The sequence below is a fragment of the Indicator indicator genome, chromosome Z, assembly GCF_027791375.1.
Source record: "Indicator indicator isolate 239-I01 chromosome Z, UM_Iind_1.1, whole genome shotgun sequence".
NCBI classification, from domain to species: Eukaryota; Metazoa; Chordata; class Aves; order Piciformes; family Indicatoridae; genus Indicator; species Indicator indicator.
In genome coordinates this window covers 32,684,034-32,700,876 of record NC_072053.1, presented here as the reverse complement: position 1 = coordinate 32,700,876, position 16,843 = coordinate 32,684,034, and the positions used below count along the sequence as shown (strand labels likewise).

General features: G+C 39.7%; 1 protein-coding gene across 1 annotated transcript in view; it reads right to left on the bottom strand.

The window, feature by feature from the left end:
* The window catches only part of PIK3R1 (phosphoinositide-3-kinase regulatory subunit 1), a 55,316-nt gene that overhangs the window by 20,492 nt on the left and 17,981 nt on the right, over positions 1–16,843 (bottom strand). The window contains exons 2-3 of the mRNA XM_054398119.1: positions 2,753–2,845; positions 1,159–1,233 (exon numbers count right to left, since the gene is read on the bottom strand). Coding sequence (XP_054254094.1) covers positions 1,159–1,233; positions 2,753–2,845 — 168 coding nt within the window. The remainder of the gene's footprint in view (positions 1–1,158; positions 1,234–2,752; positions 2,846–16,843) is intronic.

The window sequence follows — 16,843 nt, the reverse complement described above, 5'->3', positions numbered from 1 at the left end:
CACAAGTTCTCTATCTCAGGATATAAATGAGCCATTCGTTATAACCTCAGTTACACCACAGTTTAGAGATTAAAAAGGGATTAATATAAATTAAGAGATACATTTGTATGGTGCCATAGAAATCTGGATTTATCTGGACTGAAAAACATAATACTAAAAATACGGCATAGACTGCTAGCACCATATGCACATCTCCCTTCCCTGTCTGCACTCCTTCACTCCTCCACCAGCAACAGAGGGCAGGATGCTCTTTTGATTTGAAAGAGTGGACAACATATCATCTGTTGTTCACTTTGTTAATATTTACAGTTACAAAAACCGAAGTGAGATATTTCACAGTGCTTCTTTTTTCCATTCAGTAACACGGCATGTAACCAGTTTAATTTTATAGCCCTTGTGGGTTTTGTGCTTTTTTTATGCAGGTTGAAACTCACACCACATTGCACCCTGGCTTGAAAAGGTGTGGTCGAATGCTCCCCCTGCAATAGCTACTCATCTCTAAGACTGTAACTGAGTGTTGCCACACCAGTATATTCTGGCCTGAAGTAGAAACAAAGTGTACCAATAAAAGAAGGTAAAGTATTTCAGGAAACTTGAACAGGTATGTGGCATTAGTGGGTTTTACTGTCCAAAACCTGAGAACTTAACCTACTGCAGCAATATTAATTCCATTCTCTCTTTCCTCTCCAGCATCATCTCTGTAGCAGGTAAGGAATGCACAGCAATTGCCTTCCCAGGTACTGGACCAAAAAAACGCGCACAGAAAGTGGTATATAAACAAACGATCACTAGTTTACAAAACAATAATGTGCAGCCTTACAGAAATAGTCAGTCTTGCTTCTGAGCAAAACACCTTGTTTTTCTCTCTACAGCTAGATTGTCAGTCCTTGAACAAGCAAGTGACCAAGAAATTATTAAAATGCTTGTTCTTGGAAAAAAACATGCAATGGAGCAATGAAAAAAAAAAAAGAAAACCTGTAAAAATTAAAATATCTTTCATATGAAGTGTAAAAGTTAGAAAGCTTTTTTACTTCTAAGTTTTTTTAATGTATTATTTAGAACCAGGACATACACATAAGCTGAGCAGGGGAGCAAAGAAAAAAGAGCAGTGTGACTGCAAAATCTGTCTAGTGCTTTAAGGAAGAAAACTGTACTTACCACTTTCAAGCATCTGTCTTAATTCTGCTACGCTGCTTGAACCTTGTGTTCCATACAAAGTTGAGCACTCTAGACCTTCAAAACAGAATTGATGGGATATATTCATATTTCAGTGACTGCCACCATGACACAACATAGCTCTGTTCTCTTTTTACAACTATTCAGCATATAAATTTACAACAATCTCCCACTACCACCCATCTACAAATACACCGTGAAAGGAGACTGGCTGTAGGACAACTCTTTGTACATGCAACCTGCTGTGTCTGCAGAAAGAGTTGGTCAAGGAAGATCAGAGATGCCAGCAGTTCCACTTACTCTCTACTACTTTCCATGGGCTGACTGTACAAGGCCAGGACTAGGAAGCAGATTCACATATCCCAGGGAAGCAAATGGCTTGCAGGAGCAACATGGGAACTAGATATTCCTTTACACTCTATGTGCAGGCTGAAAACACCAGGTCTTTCAGGTAGATAAGAACTGACCAAACTGAGAGGCCACAGGAGTGGGACAGGGATATGAAAAAAGTTTCGACATATCCTCAATTAGCTTTCAAGATTTAACAGAGACTTTGAAGTTAGAAGTGTGCCTAACCTTTGACACTCTTTGCAGCCAAGAGCAACAGACTTCTTCTATGGGACAGGTAACCCTCAGGTCACCTTTGACCATCCAGAGAGCCCATAACCTCACAGTGTATGTAGGGTTTCATACTACTGGTGTGAGAGAAAACGTCTCTGTATGTCACATAAGGTTGATAATCCACTCACATAAAACACATCAATACAATGTTTCCATGTGAAAGATACTGCCTACAGCTTCCCTACTACAGTGAAAACGAGAGGACACAAGTAGAGAGGCCATAGCATGGGATGCTGAGCACTAGCAATTTAACAGTATCAGTGGTGATTTGTGGAAACGGTAGCTGCTTATGCAAACTGTTGTCAAATATAGATCCTTCTGGTTGACACGAGCAAGCTTCTACTCATTTGAAAAAGGCTCCTGCTCTCTTAAGGAGTCAGAGTAGTATGTGAGAACCGATGTCCAGAGGGACAGCAACCTGAATGTAATGAGAATACTTTTCCTCTCGCTCCCCAGCTATAAGGATATTGAATGATCAAGATCCACTGAACTGCTCCTTAGTACATCACAACTATGAAGGTAACATTAGGTGACAGAAGGAAAGAAATAGGGAAAAAAAGAGGGAAGACATCTAGAAAAAAGAAGAAAGCCTCAAAGACTTGGAGAGACATCAAGACAAGAAGCAGAAGAGAAAAAAACAAAAGCCAACAAACAATAAAAATAACACTGTCTGGCTCAGCATATACCAGGCAACAGAGAACTGGCTCATGAAGCCTAAAAACAGTTCTTGTAACTTTTTCTTATTTAGTACTTTCTTTTTTTTTTCTCCTTTCTTTGGGGAAAAAATATTAATTGGATACACAGGCAAACAAGTAAGTACTATGACAGCTTTTCTATAACCTACTTAAAGCGCTTACAGGTTAGAAAAAAATGCCAGCTCTGGATCAGATTCTGCAGTCTTGGTTAACATAAATTAAAAAAAAACAAAACCTTGGAAGATTGGTCTTCAGCCTACCTTTCTTTTCAATTGTTTCCACTATCTTCATGAGAATTGGTGGAGCAATATCAGGAGGTGCAAACTGCTCTGTAAGATCTGGAAGGAAAAAAGCTGTAAAAGAAAAAGAAGAAAAATAAGAGAAATAAAGTCAAGCTACAGGTGAATACAATTGCTGTTTACACGTTCATGATATGTAACACAACCAGTTAATCTTAAAGTAAGGAATAAACATCCCATTTGTTAGGCCTAAACAAGAACAGACCACAAGTAATCAGAAAACTGAACAAAAATAATGAGCATTGCATTTTTATAGCGACCTCAACCAGTCTTATAATCATTCTGCATATTGCCCAGGAAAAGAAGATACAACGTAAGTTTGCAGTCTATAGATGAACCGAGATACAACACAAGGAAGGAAAAAATCTTTTGGTCTGAGACATTTACATCCATTGTGCACCACATGGGGGAGCTAAATACATCATCATGTCACAGCTGCGGATACCCTGGGTGAAAGAGACTTGCAAGGGCTTCAAATAGCTATCATAACAAGTATTTCACACATAGAAAAGTTCAATAATTTCTGTTTGCTTTCAATTTTCAAGCATAGCACTACTAACAATGTAACTTTCTTGAAGTAAGACTTTTCTACAATGACTGCTTAAGAATGAATAGCAGTATGAACGAAAAGAGACATTTTGCAGATTCAAACAAATCTGCATACAGATTTTACGTGGTCAATTTACACACATTATTGGCTTTCATGCAATCCAGTTTCTTCATGGAGAGAACATATTGTATAAAGAATGTTCTGGCTCAGTGGTGTGAGGGATGACCTCTCTCTAAATGCACTATTTTTGCCAAAAGAGTAATTCAGAAGTTTTAGAGCAGTTTTGGAAAGCAAGAATGCTTACATAAGGATACTAAAACACTGCCAGAAACATCTGGCATAGTTTGATGTATTATGACTAATAAACAAAGTTTAATCACTTAAGTGACAGTTGCCAGTTGCCTAAGCAACAGTGAACTCTGCCTGATTAAACTCACCATGGATAAATAGCGATTCTTAAACACATATGCATGTATGTGTGTGCATGCATACGTATACACACATGCATGCACATCCACTCAAGCCTATTTCTAGAAGACTGAAACTGAAAAACATGTAAGGGCAACTAAGTAAAACAAACAAACAAACAAACAACAAAACAACAAACAAACAATAAAAAAAAGCCCAACCCAACCAAGCAACCAAAAAACCCCAACCCCCAAAACAAGAAAAAAACCAAACAACAACAAAGGATGCATAAGGACATTGTAATTTAAAATTTTGTGGTATCAGAAAAATGTAACATGACAACTGAGAAAAAGAAAATAGACTGTTTCAGAAGTAACAGTTAAAAAAACTTTCTGAAAATGCAAACAACTGACAAGTAGTAACACATTACAGAAGGTATAGAACAAGTTTTGAAGTGCAGAAAACTGAGGAAAGACAATAAATTATTTACAAGCTAGTAATGGAAGTGGAGCACACTGGGACACTGAGATATGCTCCTTGCAAAAAGAAGCAGAACGATGGTATGATAATGATGGAATATTTTCCAGCCCATTCATAACTGAGAAGGACGTTAGAAAAAACATGTTAGTCATAGCGGTTTAACTTAGGAGGCTCAGAAAAAAGTAGTGCAGGTCCCAAAAGAATCACCTGAGCAGATTTCTGGCCCATTGATGTTACTTTTTAATGACTTGTGGAAAATCAGAACAATTCCTGGAGATGAAAACAGGTGTAACACCTGAACCACATTCTGGAAGGACAAGTAAGACCACAGAATGTTAGGGGTTGGAAGGGACCTGTAGAGATCATTGAGTCCAATCCCCCTGACAAAGCAGGATCACCTAGGGCAAGCTGTGCAGGAACACATCCAGGTAGATTTTGACAGCCTCCAGAGGACGAGACTCCACAATCTCTCTGGGCAGCCTGTTCCAGTGCTCTATCACCCTCACTGTAAAGGAGTGTCTCCGCATGTTGAGGTGGAAGCTCCTGTGTTGTATCTTGTACCCACTGTTCCTTGTCCTATCACTGGGCACCACTGAGAAGAGACTGGCACCTTCATCTTGACACCCACTCCTCAGATATTTATAGATGCTGATAAGATCCCCTCTCATCCTTCTCTTCTCAAGACTAAACAGCCCCAGGTCTGTCAGTCTTTCTTCACAGGAGAGATGTTCATCCTTGAAGCTCTCTGTTGGACTCTCTAGCAGTTAGTTCCCTGTCTCTCTTGAAGCTCAAAGCTGGACACAGTATTTCAGGTGTGATGTCACCAGGGCAGAGCAGAATGGGAAGAGAACCTCCTAGACCTTCTTAGACCCACTTTTCTTGATGCACCCAAGGATGCTGTTTGCCCTCTGGGCCACAGGGGCACACTGCTGTCCCATGGATAACTTGCTGTCCACTAGTACTCCAAGGTCTTTCTCCATGGAGCTGCTTTCCAGCAGGACCACCCCTAGTCTGTACTGGTGCCTGCTGTTACTCCTCCCCAGATGCTGGACTCTGCACTTGTCATTATTGAACTACATGAGGTTCACCTTTGCCCAGCTCTCCAGCACGTCCAGGTCTTGCTGGATGGCAGCACAGCCTTCCAGTGTGTCAGCTTCCCCCCCACTCCCAGTTTTGGATCATCAGTGAACTTGCTGAGGTACACTTAATCTCCTCATCCAGGTCATTGATGAAGATACTCAACAAAACTGGACCCAGTACAGATCTCTGGGGAACACCACTGACCACAGGCAGACTCTGCACCACTGATCACAACTCTGAGCTCTGTTGTTGAGCCAGTCACCAACCCACCTCTTGGCCCAGTCATCTAACCCACTTTTCTAGAATTTACCTTTGAGGATGTTATGTGAGACAGTATCAAAAACCTTGCTGAAGTCAAGACAGACATCCACTGCTTTCCATCTATCCATTTGGTCATGCCTTCACAGAAGGCTATCAGGTTAGTCAAGCAAGATTTCCCCTTAGTGAACCTATGCTGGCTACTCTTGATAGCCTGCTTTTCTTTCATGTGGTTAGAGATGGCCTCCAGAATGATGTGCTTCATCACGTTTCCAGGGATGGAGGTGAGGCTGACTGTCTGTAGTTGCTTGGGTCTTCCTTCCTGCTGTTTTTTGAAGACTGGAGTGATATTAGCCCTCTTCCAGTCCTCAGGCACTTCTCCTGTTCTCCATGATATTTCAAAAACTACGGAGAGCCGTACAGCAACAACATCAGCCAGCTCCCTCAGCACTCATGGATGCACTCCATCAGGGCCCATGGATCTGTGTGGTTTTATTCCATCTAAGTGATCTCTAACCCAATCCACAGCGACCAGTGGAGAGGCATCTTCCTTCTCGTTTTGCTCTCTTACCTCCAGGGTCTGCAATTCCATACTCTCAGCAGTGAAGACTGAGACAAAGAAGGCATTCAGTTATTCCTCCATCTCTGCATTGTCTGTCACTGTGTCTCCCACTTCATTGAGCAATGGCTCCACTTTCTCCCTATTTTTCCTTTTACTGTTGATGTATTTGAAGAAGCCCTTCTTGTTATCTTTCACTTTCCCAGCCAGGTTTAGATCTAAAAGAGCTTTGGCCCTCCTTGCTGCATCTCGACATGCTCTGACAGTATTTCTATAATCCTTCCAACTGACCAGGCCCTTTTCCCAGTTGTTGTTGCCTTCCCTCTTCCATTTGAATTGAATTCTTTTAGTGGCTCCTTGCTTATCCATGAGGTCTGCCTCCACTACTAGATGTTTTTTTCCTCAAGATTTTTCTTGAGCTTGGAGATGGTATTTGAATATTAACCAGCTCTCTTGGACCTCCTTGCCATCTAGAGCCCTAGCCCATGGGATACTTTTAAGCAGTTCTTCAAATAGGACAAAGTTAGCCCTCCTAAAGTCTAGAGTAGAAGAAATAGTAGAAGAACTCTACCCTTTCATGGTCACTACAGCCAAGGCTGCTTCCTGCCTTAACATTCTTGGCTAGACCTTCTTTCTTTGTTACTCTAAGGTCCAGCATCACACCTCTCCTCGTTGGTTCTTCAACCACCTGCATCAGAAATTTATCATCAATGCACTGCAGGAACTTTCTGGATTAAGTATGCCTGGTTGTGTGATCTTTTCAGCTATTATCAGAGTGACTGAAGTCACCCCATGAGCATCAGGGTACGTGATCTTGAGGCTACTTTCAGCTTCATCGACATGCTAGTTATATTATAAGTCCTAGGCATGATAAAGGAAAATCTTACCCTAAACTCAGACGATACAGAAAAAAAAAAAAAAGACAGAACTGTAACCAATGATTGCACAGCTTTTCAGAGGATCTGTTCTGTTAAAAAGCACACTCCTTCCTTCCTTGCTGACACGTCAGTTAACTGGAAAATGAGTACAGATGAGTACACAGTTTTTTCAGATAGTTGACTTAATGTAACACTATGATTAAAAGATAATTTGAAAAAAAGAAAAGAAAAAAAAAAGGCATGTTATATAGGTGTAGCTGACCAGCAGAGCTCCAGTTAACGAAGCCAAGGTATTCAGGGAAGGTATGGACTTTCCATCTCTTTACATCTTCAAAGTACTTTCAGGTTCCATCTGGAACATTTCTTTTAGCAGAACATTGTATTAACTTTATCACACACAGTTTTGAATATGCTACACTTCAGGATGCCTCTGCTGAGGCATGTTAAAATACAGACCATTTGATTTGCACTATGCAGATCAAATAGTTCCTTTTGACCCCTGTGGTGGGTCTGAATCTATCTTATGTTGAGGACAAACCTACTGAAAGAATAAACGAAAGATCAGATTAGAGTTGTATAAAAGTGTACACTATGAAAACACTCAAATTACAACTCACGGGATGCTAAGGACATAAAATGCATTCCTTACATGGCAGCAGATGAAGAAGAGTTTTAGAGAACAGTTTATATACTTTTCCTAATGAAAGTAACTTTCTGCTCCATTAGTAGCTAGTTACATTAAATACCTTTCATTGCATAACAGCAAAGAAATTGCATAATCTCTGAACAAAGATACTTCCCTCGAATTCCAGCTGGAGGCAGCATATAGCAGTAGACAACAGAAACCAAGGAAAGAAAGGACTGTCAAAGAAAGAGAAATGGAGACAGAGTACAGAAGATAAACTCAGTAGACATTTGAAATCTTTCAGGCAACAGCTCTGCACTTCAAGGCATCATCCATGCAGGCTGCTCAGCACCAGACAGAACTATGCAGCTCTGACACTGAAAAAAGGGGGATGTGGTTTTTTAATGTGGGAAAGCATAGAAGATACTGCAGCAGTGAGGTGGTGCAATATGTAGGGAAACCTAAAACAAATAGGAGGTAATCTCTACCAGCAGAAACAAAAAACCCCCCATGCACACAGAGAATAGTAGGTATAAAACCTGGAGTTACCTTCAGCGCAGCAATGGCAGAAGAATATGTCTAAGTCACACACAGTGCACAGCAACATTGAAAAAACATGCACTTTATCAGCATGTAGATGCCACTGACAAATTAAAGTCACCTAACCCCTCACTTGTTCTAGATTTCCTAAACCTAGTGCACCATATGCAATATAATTTACTCATAGCAAGACATTGACGTGGAGTTTAAAATTCTCAGCTTTTGCACAAGATAGAAAATTATCTTCATTTAAAGGCTAAAGGCCTCATGAGACAAATCTTTTTCTTTCTGACAGATGTTAACAGCACTTATAGAACTGAATTCAATTTATAACATTTACACAGAAGACAGCCCAGTTTGGAAACAGTGCTCTTCAATTTAAAAATGCTGAGAGGAAATGGCAAAGGGTAAACTAAGGAAAACTATACCTGCTTTTGGAAGAAAACAATCTGATTCCAGGAGCCAAAATACAAGTTATCCTTAAAGAAGTCCTGATTCTAGATTAGGTGATTCAGAAGAAAACTCTGCATGCATATGAAGATCTTTGAAGGGAAAGGAAAACTTTTCAAATAGGTCAGTTTTATTAAAAGAGAAGTGATATAAAGCTCGCATGCAACCTGCATTTAGTACCTAATTTTGAAAATATCTTTTTGGCTTTGAAGCATGGTGTAGGACAGCACAGAGGTTTGGAGAACCAAATCCACTCTTTAGAATCTCAGCAACTTTGTAGATCCCTTTTCTGCAATCCAATACATGTTTTTCACTTAAAGCAATCATTTTCCCCTCAAATTCCTGTATTTATTTTAAAATTCCACAGGCTCTAAAATATTACACCTTTTGAGAAGCTGAAAAGTCATACAGCTTTCTTGTCTTTTTTCTAGACACAAGTCTGGTAGTTGGTCTCCAGATAATGAGGAAGCTCCTGATGGCACATGATAAAAGCTGGATTTTCCACTAACTCTATTTTAATCTTGCCACGGTGATAGCCAATGAGATGAACTTCTGGAAGCAAGCGTTTGCTCCAATCTGCAAACTCTTCCCTAACACAGACAGGCCTGTACAGCTCTAAGGTAATGGGAACATGTGGGAGACGAGGGCATACCTTACATTCAAGGGTTGGCAACACAGCTACAAAGTGCAAGATGAAACCAGCACACAGCTGCACCTTTTGGAAAGGCTCTCAGTAAAAAGAGATGCTTTAGAGTTAGTACCTGGCAATGACAAGTGGAAATTTAAAGCTGGAATTTTAAAGCTTCAGACACTTTCTGAGCCAAATCATTCATTACTGATGGAAGAAGAATGAATATGAAGATTAAAAAAAAAAAAAAAAATCAGTGTCACTTAAATTGCAACTAAATACATGATGCAAAAGAGTGTTAATTTCTACATATTTTACAAGAATGACAAAAATTACTTGAATTTAGCTTTGAGTCAAGATTACTCCAGAAATAGCATTTAAGTCTGTACATATATACTACATTCAATGACAACAAAACTCTACATAAAAGTCTAATATTTGAGAGCTCCGATCTTAAGGCAATCCCAACTGCCTGATGTGCATGCAGATACACTCTTTATGCAGGCAACTGTACCCACTAACACAGTGAATGATGCATTCATAGATTTACATATAACCTTGTTTTAAAGTCATACAATATATCTAAATGTGAATGTTTTGACCAGCATTGAAATTAACTAAAACACAAGCAGAAGAATAAATGTGAAGGTAGAGGTCATTGTCAAGCAAGTTGCAATAATGCTTCCAACAAGATTAGCCAGCAGCTGATCAAGCACCTGAAATACTTCTGCTAGTAACATCAGTGGCATAATGCACAACAAGCATCAGACAATGAAGCATTTTCCACAAAGTTCAACACCTGTGCACGCTATTGAGAATTCTGAGAAATGTGGGAGCTTGATTTCTTGACTGAAATGCTGTTGTTTCAGCAGTTACATACTCTACCAGGTATGAGAAATGGAATTTTAAAAAATGTCCCACTATTATGACCCATTTTCCTTGAAATAAACACAAATTCCAATAAGGATCCATAATGGCTATTTTAACCACTTGTCAGCATACAGTTTCAAATTCAAGTGAAGATGCACTAAAAACGAGGGCAGCTGGGCATTTCTGCACAGCCTTTAATGCAGTGGTATAAAAACTGAGGCAGTCTCCTGCACTCCTGTGTGCTGACTGAAGAAGAGACCGGATGAGGCACTTAGTGCCATAGTCTAGTTGATTAGTTAGGGTTGGGTGATGGGTTGGACTTGATGATCTTGGAGGTCTCTTCCAACCTGACTGATTCTGTGACTGCTAGTGACACCCAGACCAGAGACAGTCATGCTTCAGGACACTGAACTGGTATCGCACCAAAAGCCATGCCTGCAGAAGCATGTATTCAGATTCTGTAACAACGGAAAGCACCAGGCAGTGCCCTGACCTGGGTGATGGCATGCCCCAGTGCTTCTCTCAGCTCTGCAGTGGCAGCTGCTCTAGATGCAGAGCCTCAGCCATCATAACCCCCTCAGCACCCACTTGAAATTTTGAAAGCGTTGACAACGCTACTAACTTTTAGTGAGCGGGCATTTCATGTTCCATTATACATTTCTATGTAGTCTTAAGAAATCAGCAAATTCCTGCAGAAACTTTTGGTAACAGTACGGAAATTAAAAAAACACTAAACCCTATGGATAAAATTTCCACAGAGACCATGCTTTGGGTTCAATGCCAGACCAAGACAGATAAAGATGAGTCCGTAATCACAAACGAGTATCAGAGAGAAATTAACTATGTTACTTGAGGATTTGTAACCTTGTCTTGATATTTGCAATTTCAGAGTCTAAAGGCATTTACCAAAAGAACAGGCAGAACTGCCCAACTGCTATTGGCAAAAGGTTTTCACTGGACAAGGATAAAAGACAAGAATACGACAGTGAAGACTAAGAAGTTGATGCCCTTGTGGGTCTCATAAACTGAGGACTAGAATAGATAGTAGATTCAGCTTCAACTGTTAGAATTAAACCTCTCCTTAGAGCCCACTGACATGAGATGGTTTACTTTGGTTATAGTTAAATTCTCCTAGAGGCTGAAAGCACCACTGAAAACAGCAGGTAGAAAGGCTGTTCACAGCTCAACCACCTTCTTCAGTACTGGTTTCATTAGAAATATTTTAAAAGACCCCACTGTTCACAGAAAAATATAAAAGGGATTTAATCTTCAGTGAATTTGACACACCATGACAAGTGTCTATATTATTTGTCTTTTATTTGTATCGCACGTCATCAGTCAGACTCAGAATACCACAGAATCCTCAGCAACTAAAGATTAGAGTTGGAAGAAATGAAGAAAGATTAAGACTATCCAGCACTAAAAAAAGGGAATTGTTTGGCCCATCAACACTATCGGCTTTCACGCTCACAGGAAGCTCATTTTCATGGGAGCAGAAAACTTTCTATGAGTCAAGATTTATAGCAATATGAATGATTCTAGAGTTATGAAAAGGAATAGGGAAATGATGCCTGCTGGTGACCTTACATAACTGGAGTATAAGCAGGAAGCCAGATGGAAATACTGCCAATTCTAAAATCTTGAATAGTATGCAGCCAGTGCAGTCTAATTCCATCATTCAGTAGGTGCTGGGTATGAGCTAGGAGATGAAGCAACAGAACATCCCTTCTAGGGCATCTCAATGACACTGTTTAACTCTCATGGATAAACAGTACTCTGTTAATACACTTCTGGAACTCAAACAGCTTTTTAAAGCAACCATATTTCTTCTGTGATCCTAGATCAGTAATACAGAGTGACAAGAAATTTTCCAAGAGGCTTATTCCAAAGGACTGAAGGAGTTTTTACTGGCATGACATTCTGAACTCAGTCTCTTCCAGTGTACTGCCTACAACACAAACCTTTTACTAATTCCTCCAAGCTCAAGAACAGAGCACCCTGAAGAGTGAGTAATCAAGGAAGGGAGCCAAAAGATCCTGCATCGTTGAGCAGAGAGTTACTGAATAAACTCAAGCAGAAGTAAATTTATAGAACATGGAAGAAAGGGCTGACCACTTGGGAGGAACACAAGAATGTTGTCCGAGCATGTAGAGATGCAATGAGGCCTCCTTAGAATTAAATTTGGCAAGGGAACTTAAAGACATCAAGAAAGGCTTCTTCCAGTACATTGGAAACAAAAAGAAGAGACTGCACAAATTGTTACAATATATAACAGAATAAGGCCAGGCAGTCATGCTTTCAGGATGAAAAATATCTGCACAGTATGATTGGGGCCTGTATAGTCCAACCCGGCAGAATCCTGGGGGGTTGAATAAATACCAAATTGCATCACTTTATCCTGGCTACACCTAGTATGTCAAAAAAGACAGTTACCTGTATGAATCAATGCTGTACAAGCAACAAGTCAAATGCTTTGCCTAGATACTTTCCAGACTAAACAGCACATACATGCAAGCAGTGATCTGACTGTACATTGTGATTATGCAGAAAGTTTTGGGGGCTGGGAGAACTAATTCCTCTTTTCATCCCCATTTATGAAGCTGCACCACCTAAGGAGAACAAGGGGTAACAACTGTAGGAACAGAGGTGAAATAAGCCCAGTTAGTGCAAGAAAGTAATCTATAAACAGTAGATGGCATAACTAAGCAGCACAAAGCTTTGATTAGAAAGCAATAGTTTATAATATACCAATTCTCCTGGAAGAAATCTTCTGTGACATAACACAAAAAATGTGGAGAGATAGAAAAAAAAAAAGAAGATGGTGTCAAATTTGAGGAAAGTTTAGCAGCACAAATAGGTAGAAATATAAAACTAACAGGCAACACAGTACTGTATTCCTTTATAACAGTTTAATACTTTTAATAGTGACTGCTAATCACGTTTCACACATTTAATGTTTCATAAAGCTCTATTTCTATCACCTGTTGAAAGGGAAGTGATACTGTCTGTACCAGGAAGGAATTCTGTACATAATATTCCATCAGGTTAAACCTCAGTAACTTCATGAATTATGAGCTGTCAGGCACTCTTCTCATCTGCTACAGAGTATACTTCTTAGAAATAGGAGTTATAAATAAGACAACAGATGTTATCTGTTGGCTTCAACTGGAGCAAAGATAGCTTTTAAAGAGCAGTCTGTAGCTAAGACTGTTGCAAAGACAGTATTCTGCCTCCCTCTATGGGTGAGATTTTATAATATTCCTTTTCAAACTAGAACTGAATTTAGGATGCAACTATTTACAATTAGTACAAAGATAATCAGAAAAACAAGCAGCCCTGTTCTGAGGAAAAATTTCAAGGCTTATGAAAAAAAAATACCAAGTGCAATATTCTGGCTTGCAGTACACTGCATTACAAAGCTGCACATAGCACATGAACTGTTTTGCATATGAAAAAAAATTAAGAAAGTGATGGGAAAAATCACTGGCTTATTCAACTGTTCTTTGGAAGAGCTGCAAGATAAGCACAAACAGTAAAATAAGAAATAAGTGTGAAAGCTGTAAAAGATGCTCTTCTACTGCTAAGCAGAGGAAGGCAATCAACAATCTAAGGAGCACAGAAAGGGCCCAGGCCAGACACAGCTGGAGTTGAACCTGAAGCAGGCTGGCACTAATACTTTGATACTGCCAGTCTCTGGAGAGGTGCATCTCATCTCCTTCCTGCAGTCTGCATCACGGGGCATGACTAGAGGATTCCCATGGTCTTCTCGGAGTTGGCAGACTGATGTGTAATTCCCTCTTACCTCTCATTTGCAGGAATCACCCACAGCCCTATGTGACATGCAGGAGCACAGCAGGAAGCAGTGTTCTCACAGTCCCTAAGATCATCAGTTTAAACAGAAGAGCGGGTTAGTATCTCTACACAGAATAAACAAGCATGGTCCTCAGATCATTACTCCAAGAATAGGGAACAAAAATATTTTAATAAGCCAGAATATGTTTTTTTCATGTCTTGATGTCTGCATGTTTCCTGCCAGTAATTTTCAGTCAGAAATATCAAATGAAAAGTAAAATGCATTGTGGCCACCAAGTTACTGCATCTCCATCATCAAGACAATGACAGAGGTGACAGTAAAAGAGAAAAAAGACAGGGTAAACTAAGAACCCAGACCCAGTGAACAGCAAAATGCTACCCTTTTTGTCAAGTGAGGCTTGTTGTATTTTCTCCTTGCTTCTCCAGGATTAGAGAAAAGCTGAGCTGTGCAAGAATTTGAGTAATTCTGCTCAATTCTCCTCAGAGACAGTAAATGGCAATGCAAAGTTAACATTCCAGTTTCTGGTAGACATTTGGCATGAAACCATATATGACATCAAGAAAGCAAATGTATGACACCAAATACTGAAACGTAGTGTGGATAGCACAGGCGTGAGGACAAACAGCATGTTCCACTGGCTCTTGTGACCTACTTATCAGGTTCCCTGTGCAACCTTTAGGTTTACTGTTGTCATGAAACATCCAGACTGCAGTAGTAGTACCTAGAAGCCCTCAGCAGAATCAAACCAAACTTATGATATTTCTCTTCAAACAAAATCTCCTTTACCGATATTATGATTAACCAGGCAATCTCTTAGAGCTGATGCCACCTGCCTTACCACAAACTCTACCTCATCTTTTACTAAAGCTAAGGTATTCCATTAACTTCTACATTCTAGACCTTTTTTTTTTTAGAAAAATGAAACTCTAGTATAAACAATTTATTTTAAGGAGACTACGTCTAAGTTAGTACATTTAGTCAATATTTTACTACAGTCACACTAACAAGGGATCTGTGGCAAAGCTCAGGTCTGTTGGATGCCCATGTTAACTGTGTTAAAAGGGTATTAAGACCACAAGATCAAGCTCTCAAAACTTCAGACAACAAGGAAGTAAGGTTGCATATGAAATTTCAGTTCTTGCTTTTGTCTCTTTCCACATGACATAGCATTTTTCCAATGACATTACCCGCCTCATTTCACACAAAACCTGGTGCTTCCAAGGGATGAAATCCATCTGAAGAGCTGCGATATTAACAGAAGCAGCATCCAGATTGTACGTGGTCATCAAGTAGGCTCAGATTCTCCTGTTCACCTTCCTCTTCAAACCTCAATTTTCTACTATCTCATCTCAACTTGGATTCCCAGCAAAAGTACTTTGCTCCACAACTTTTTGAAAGTTCTTCCTAGTAAGTGGGGAAGGAAATACATACGCTTCTGCTCCTGGAAACCACTGCCACCTAAGCGAGAGGCAGATGCCTGCCTTTTAAGTGAAAAAACTATGAGATCCATCTCAAGAGGCACTTGAAAACTTTGGTTCTGGCCAGCCAGTGGACAGTCATGGTGAGTCAATTTCAACAACCCCCATCAGGTGAAATTTCACAGATCAGAGGGAGCTCACATGATAGAATTGTTTTTACCCAAAAAGTAGTGATATGTATTTTCTTCTGAATAGTTCGACACTAACCCACCAAGATTACTAACCTCATTTCACTTTCCATGTGACTATGGTGATGGTTAATAATGCTGCTCTAGCAGCACCTACTCTTGGTTTCTGAGACAGAACTGCTGAGTGGATGCTCACTGTGAGAAACTGGGGATGCTGGAACTCTCTCCAGAATCAGCTGTCCCACCTGCAAAGGATCCCTGCACCTGACTGCTGGATGTTGTGGGCTTTTTTTGCACTATGAAGTTGTTTCTTATGCAAGGCCATCACTGGTTTGTGATAATAACTCTGCTTGGGAAGAGTATTTTAAAACATTATCTTTTTGTTCAATAATCATAAAACATAAAAATTCAGGATAGCATGTTTTACTCTGAAAGAATACTTTGTTTTGCAACCATTTTGCTGTGGCAAAACTAATGGAGGAAAAAAATGCAAACAAATCCCCCCTTAACTATCTACAGGCAAGCAATCTAGAGGAAAAGAATAAGCTCTTCACTACTGCAAGCAAAAGATAACGTGAATTACTGTGCTTGAGAAGTCAAGTTGTTTAGATCTGGAAGATTTACATAAAAAGTACTGGCAGCAGCCTCTGGCAGATAAAGCCAAACCAGCTCCTTCATCTGAGAATCATGGGAAACATTTGTAAGTACACAGAAAGTTAAAAATAATGAGTGTATAGCAGTCACTCAGAAAAGACCCTGCAAACAATGATAACAGCAATCCAGCATCAGAAGGGTTCTTTATTCTTTAAACTAACGTATTTCAAATCAATCCTTTTTCTTCCTCTTAAAAACGAACAAAAAATCCCCAACCAACCAAAGAAAAACAAGAGAATTGTTCTAGTTGCCACCACAGTAATACAGCAATGCTGAAAGACAATTTTCTAAGAAAGTAAAACTGGGTTAATCCTTACAGCCATTAAACCATGGGCTGATCTGACACACATACAGAAACAGTGGCATAATTAGAAAATTTCTGAACCAGATCTACATAGAGTTAATCCCACCATCATATTTAACTTCAGACAAAGAAGAAAACTCTAAGTCTGCATATATATAAAGATTTTTGACCCATATCATATACCTCTCAGCTTTCTCTGCATAGCCATGTCATAGTTGATTTCTCACTCTAAAATATTTCATGTTATTGAAATGCTACACAAAAAGAACTTCAAAGAACATGAAGTGCAGGTGCTCAATACCTGAACTTAAAGGACCTCTCTTCCATAAATGACTGTTCACACTCTAC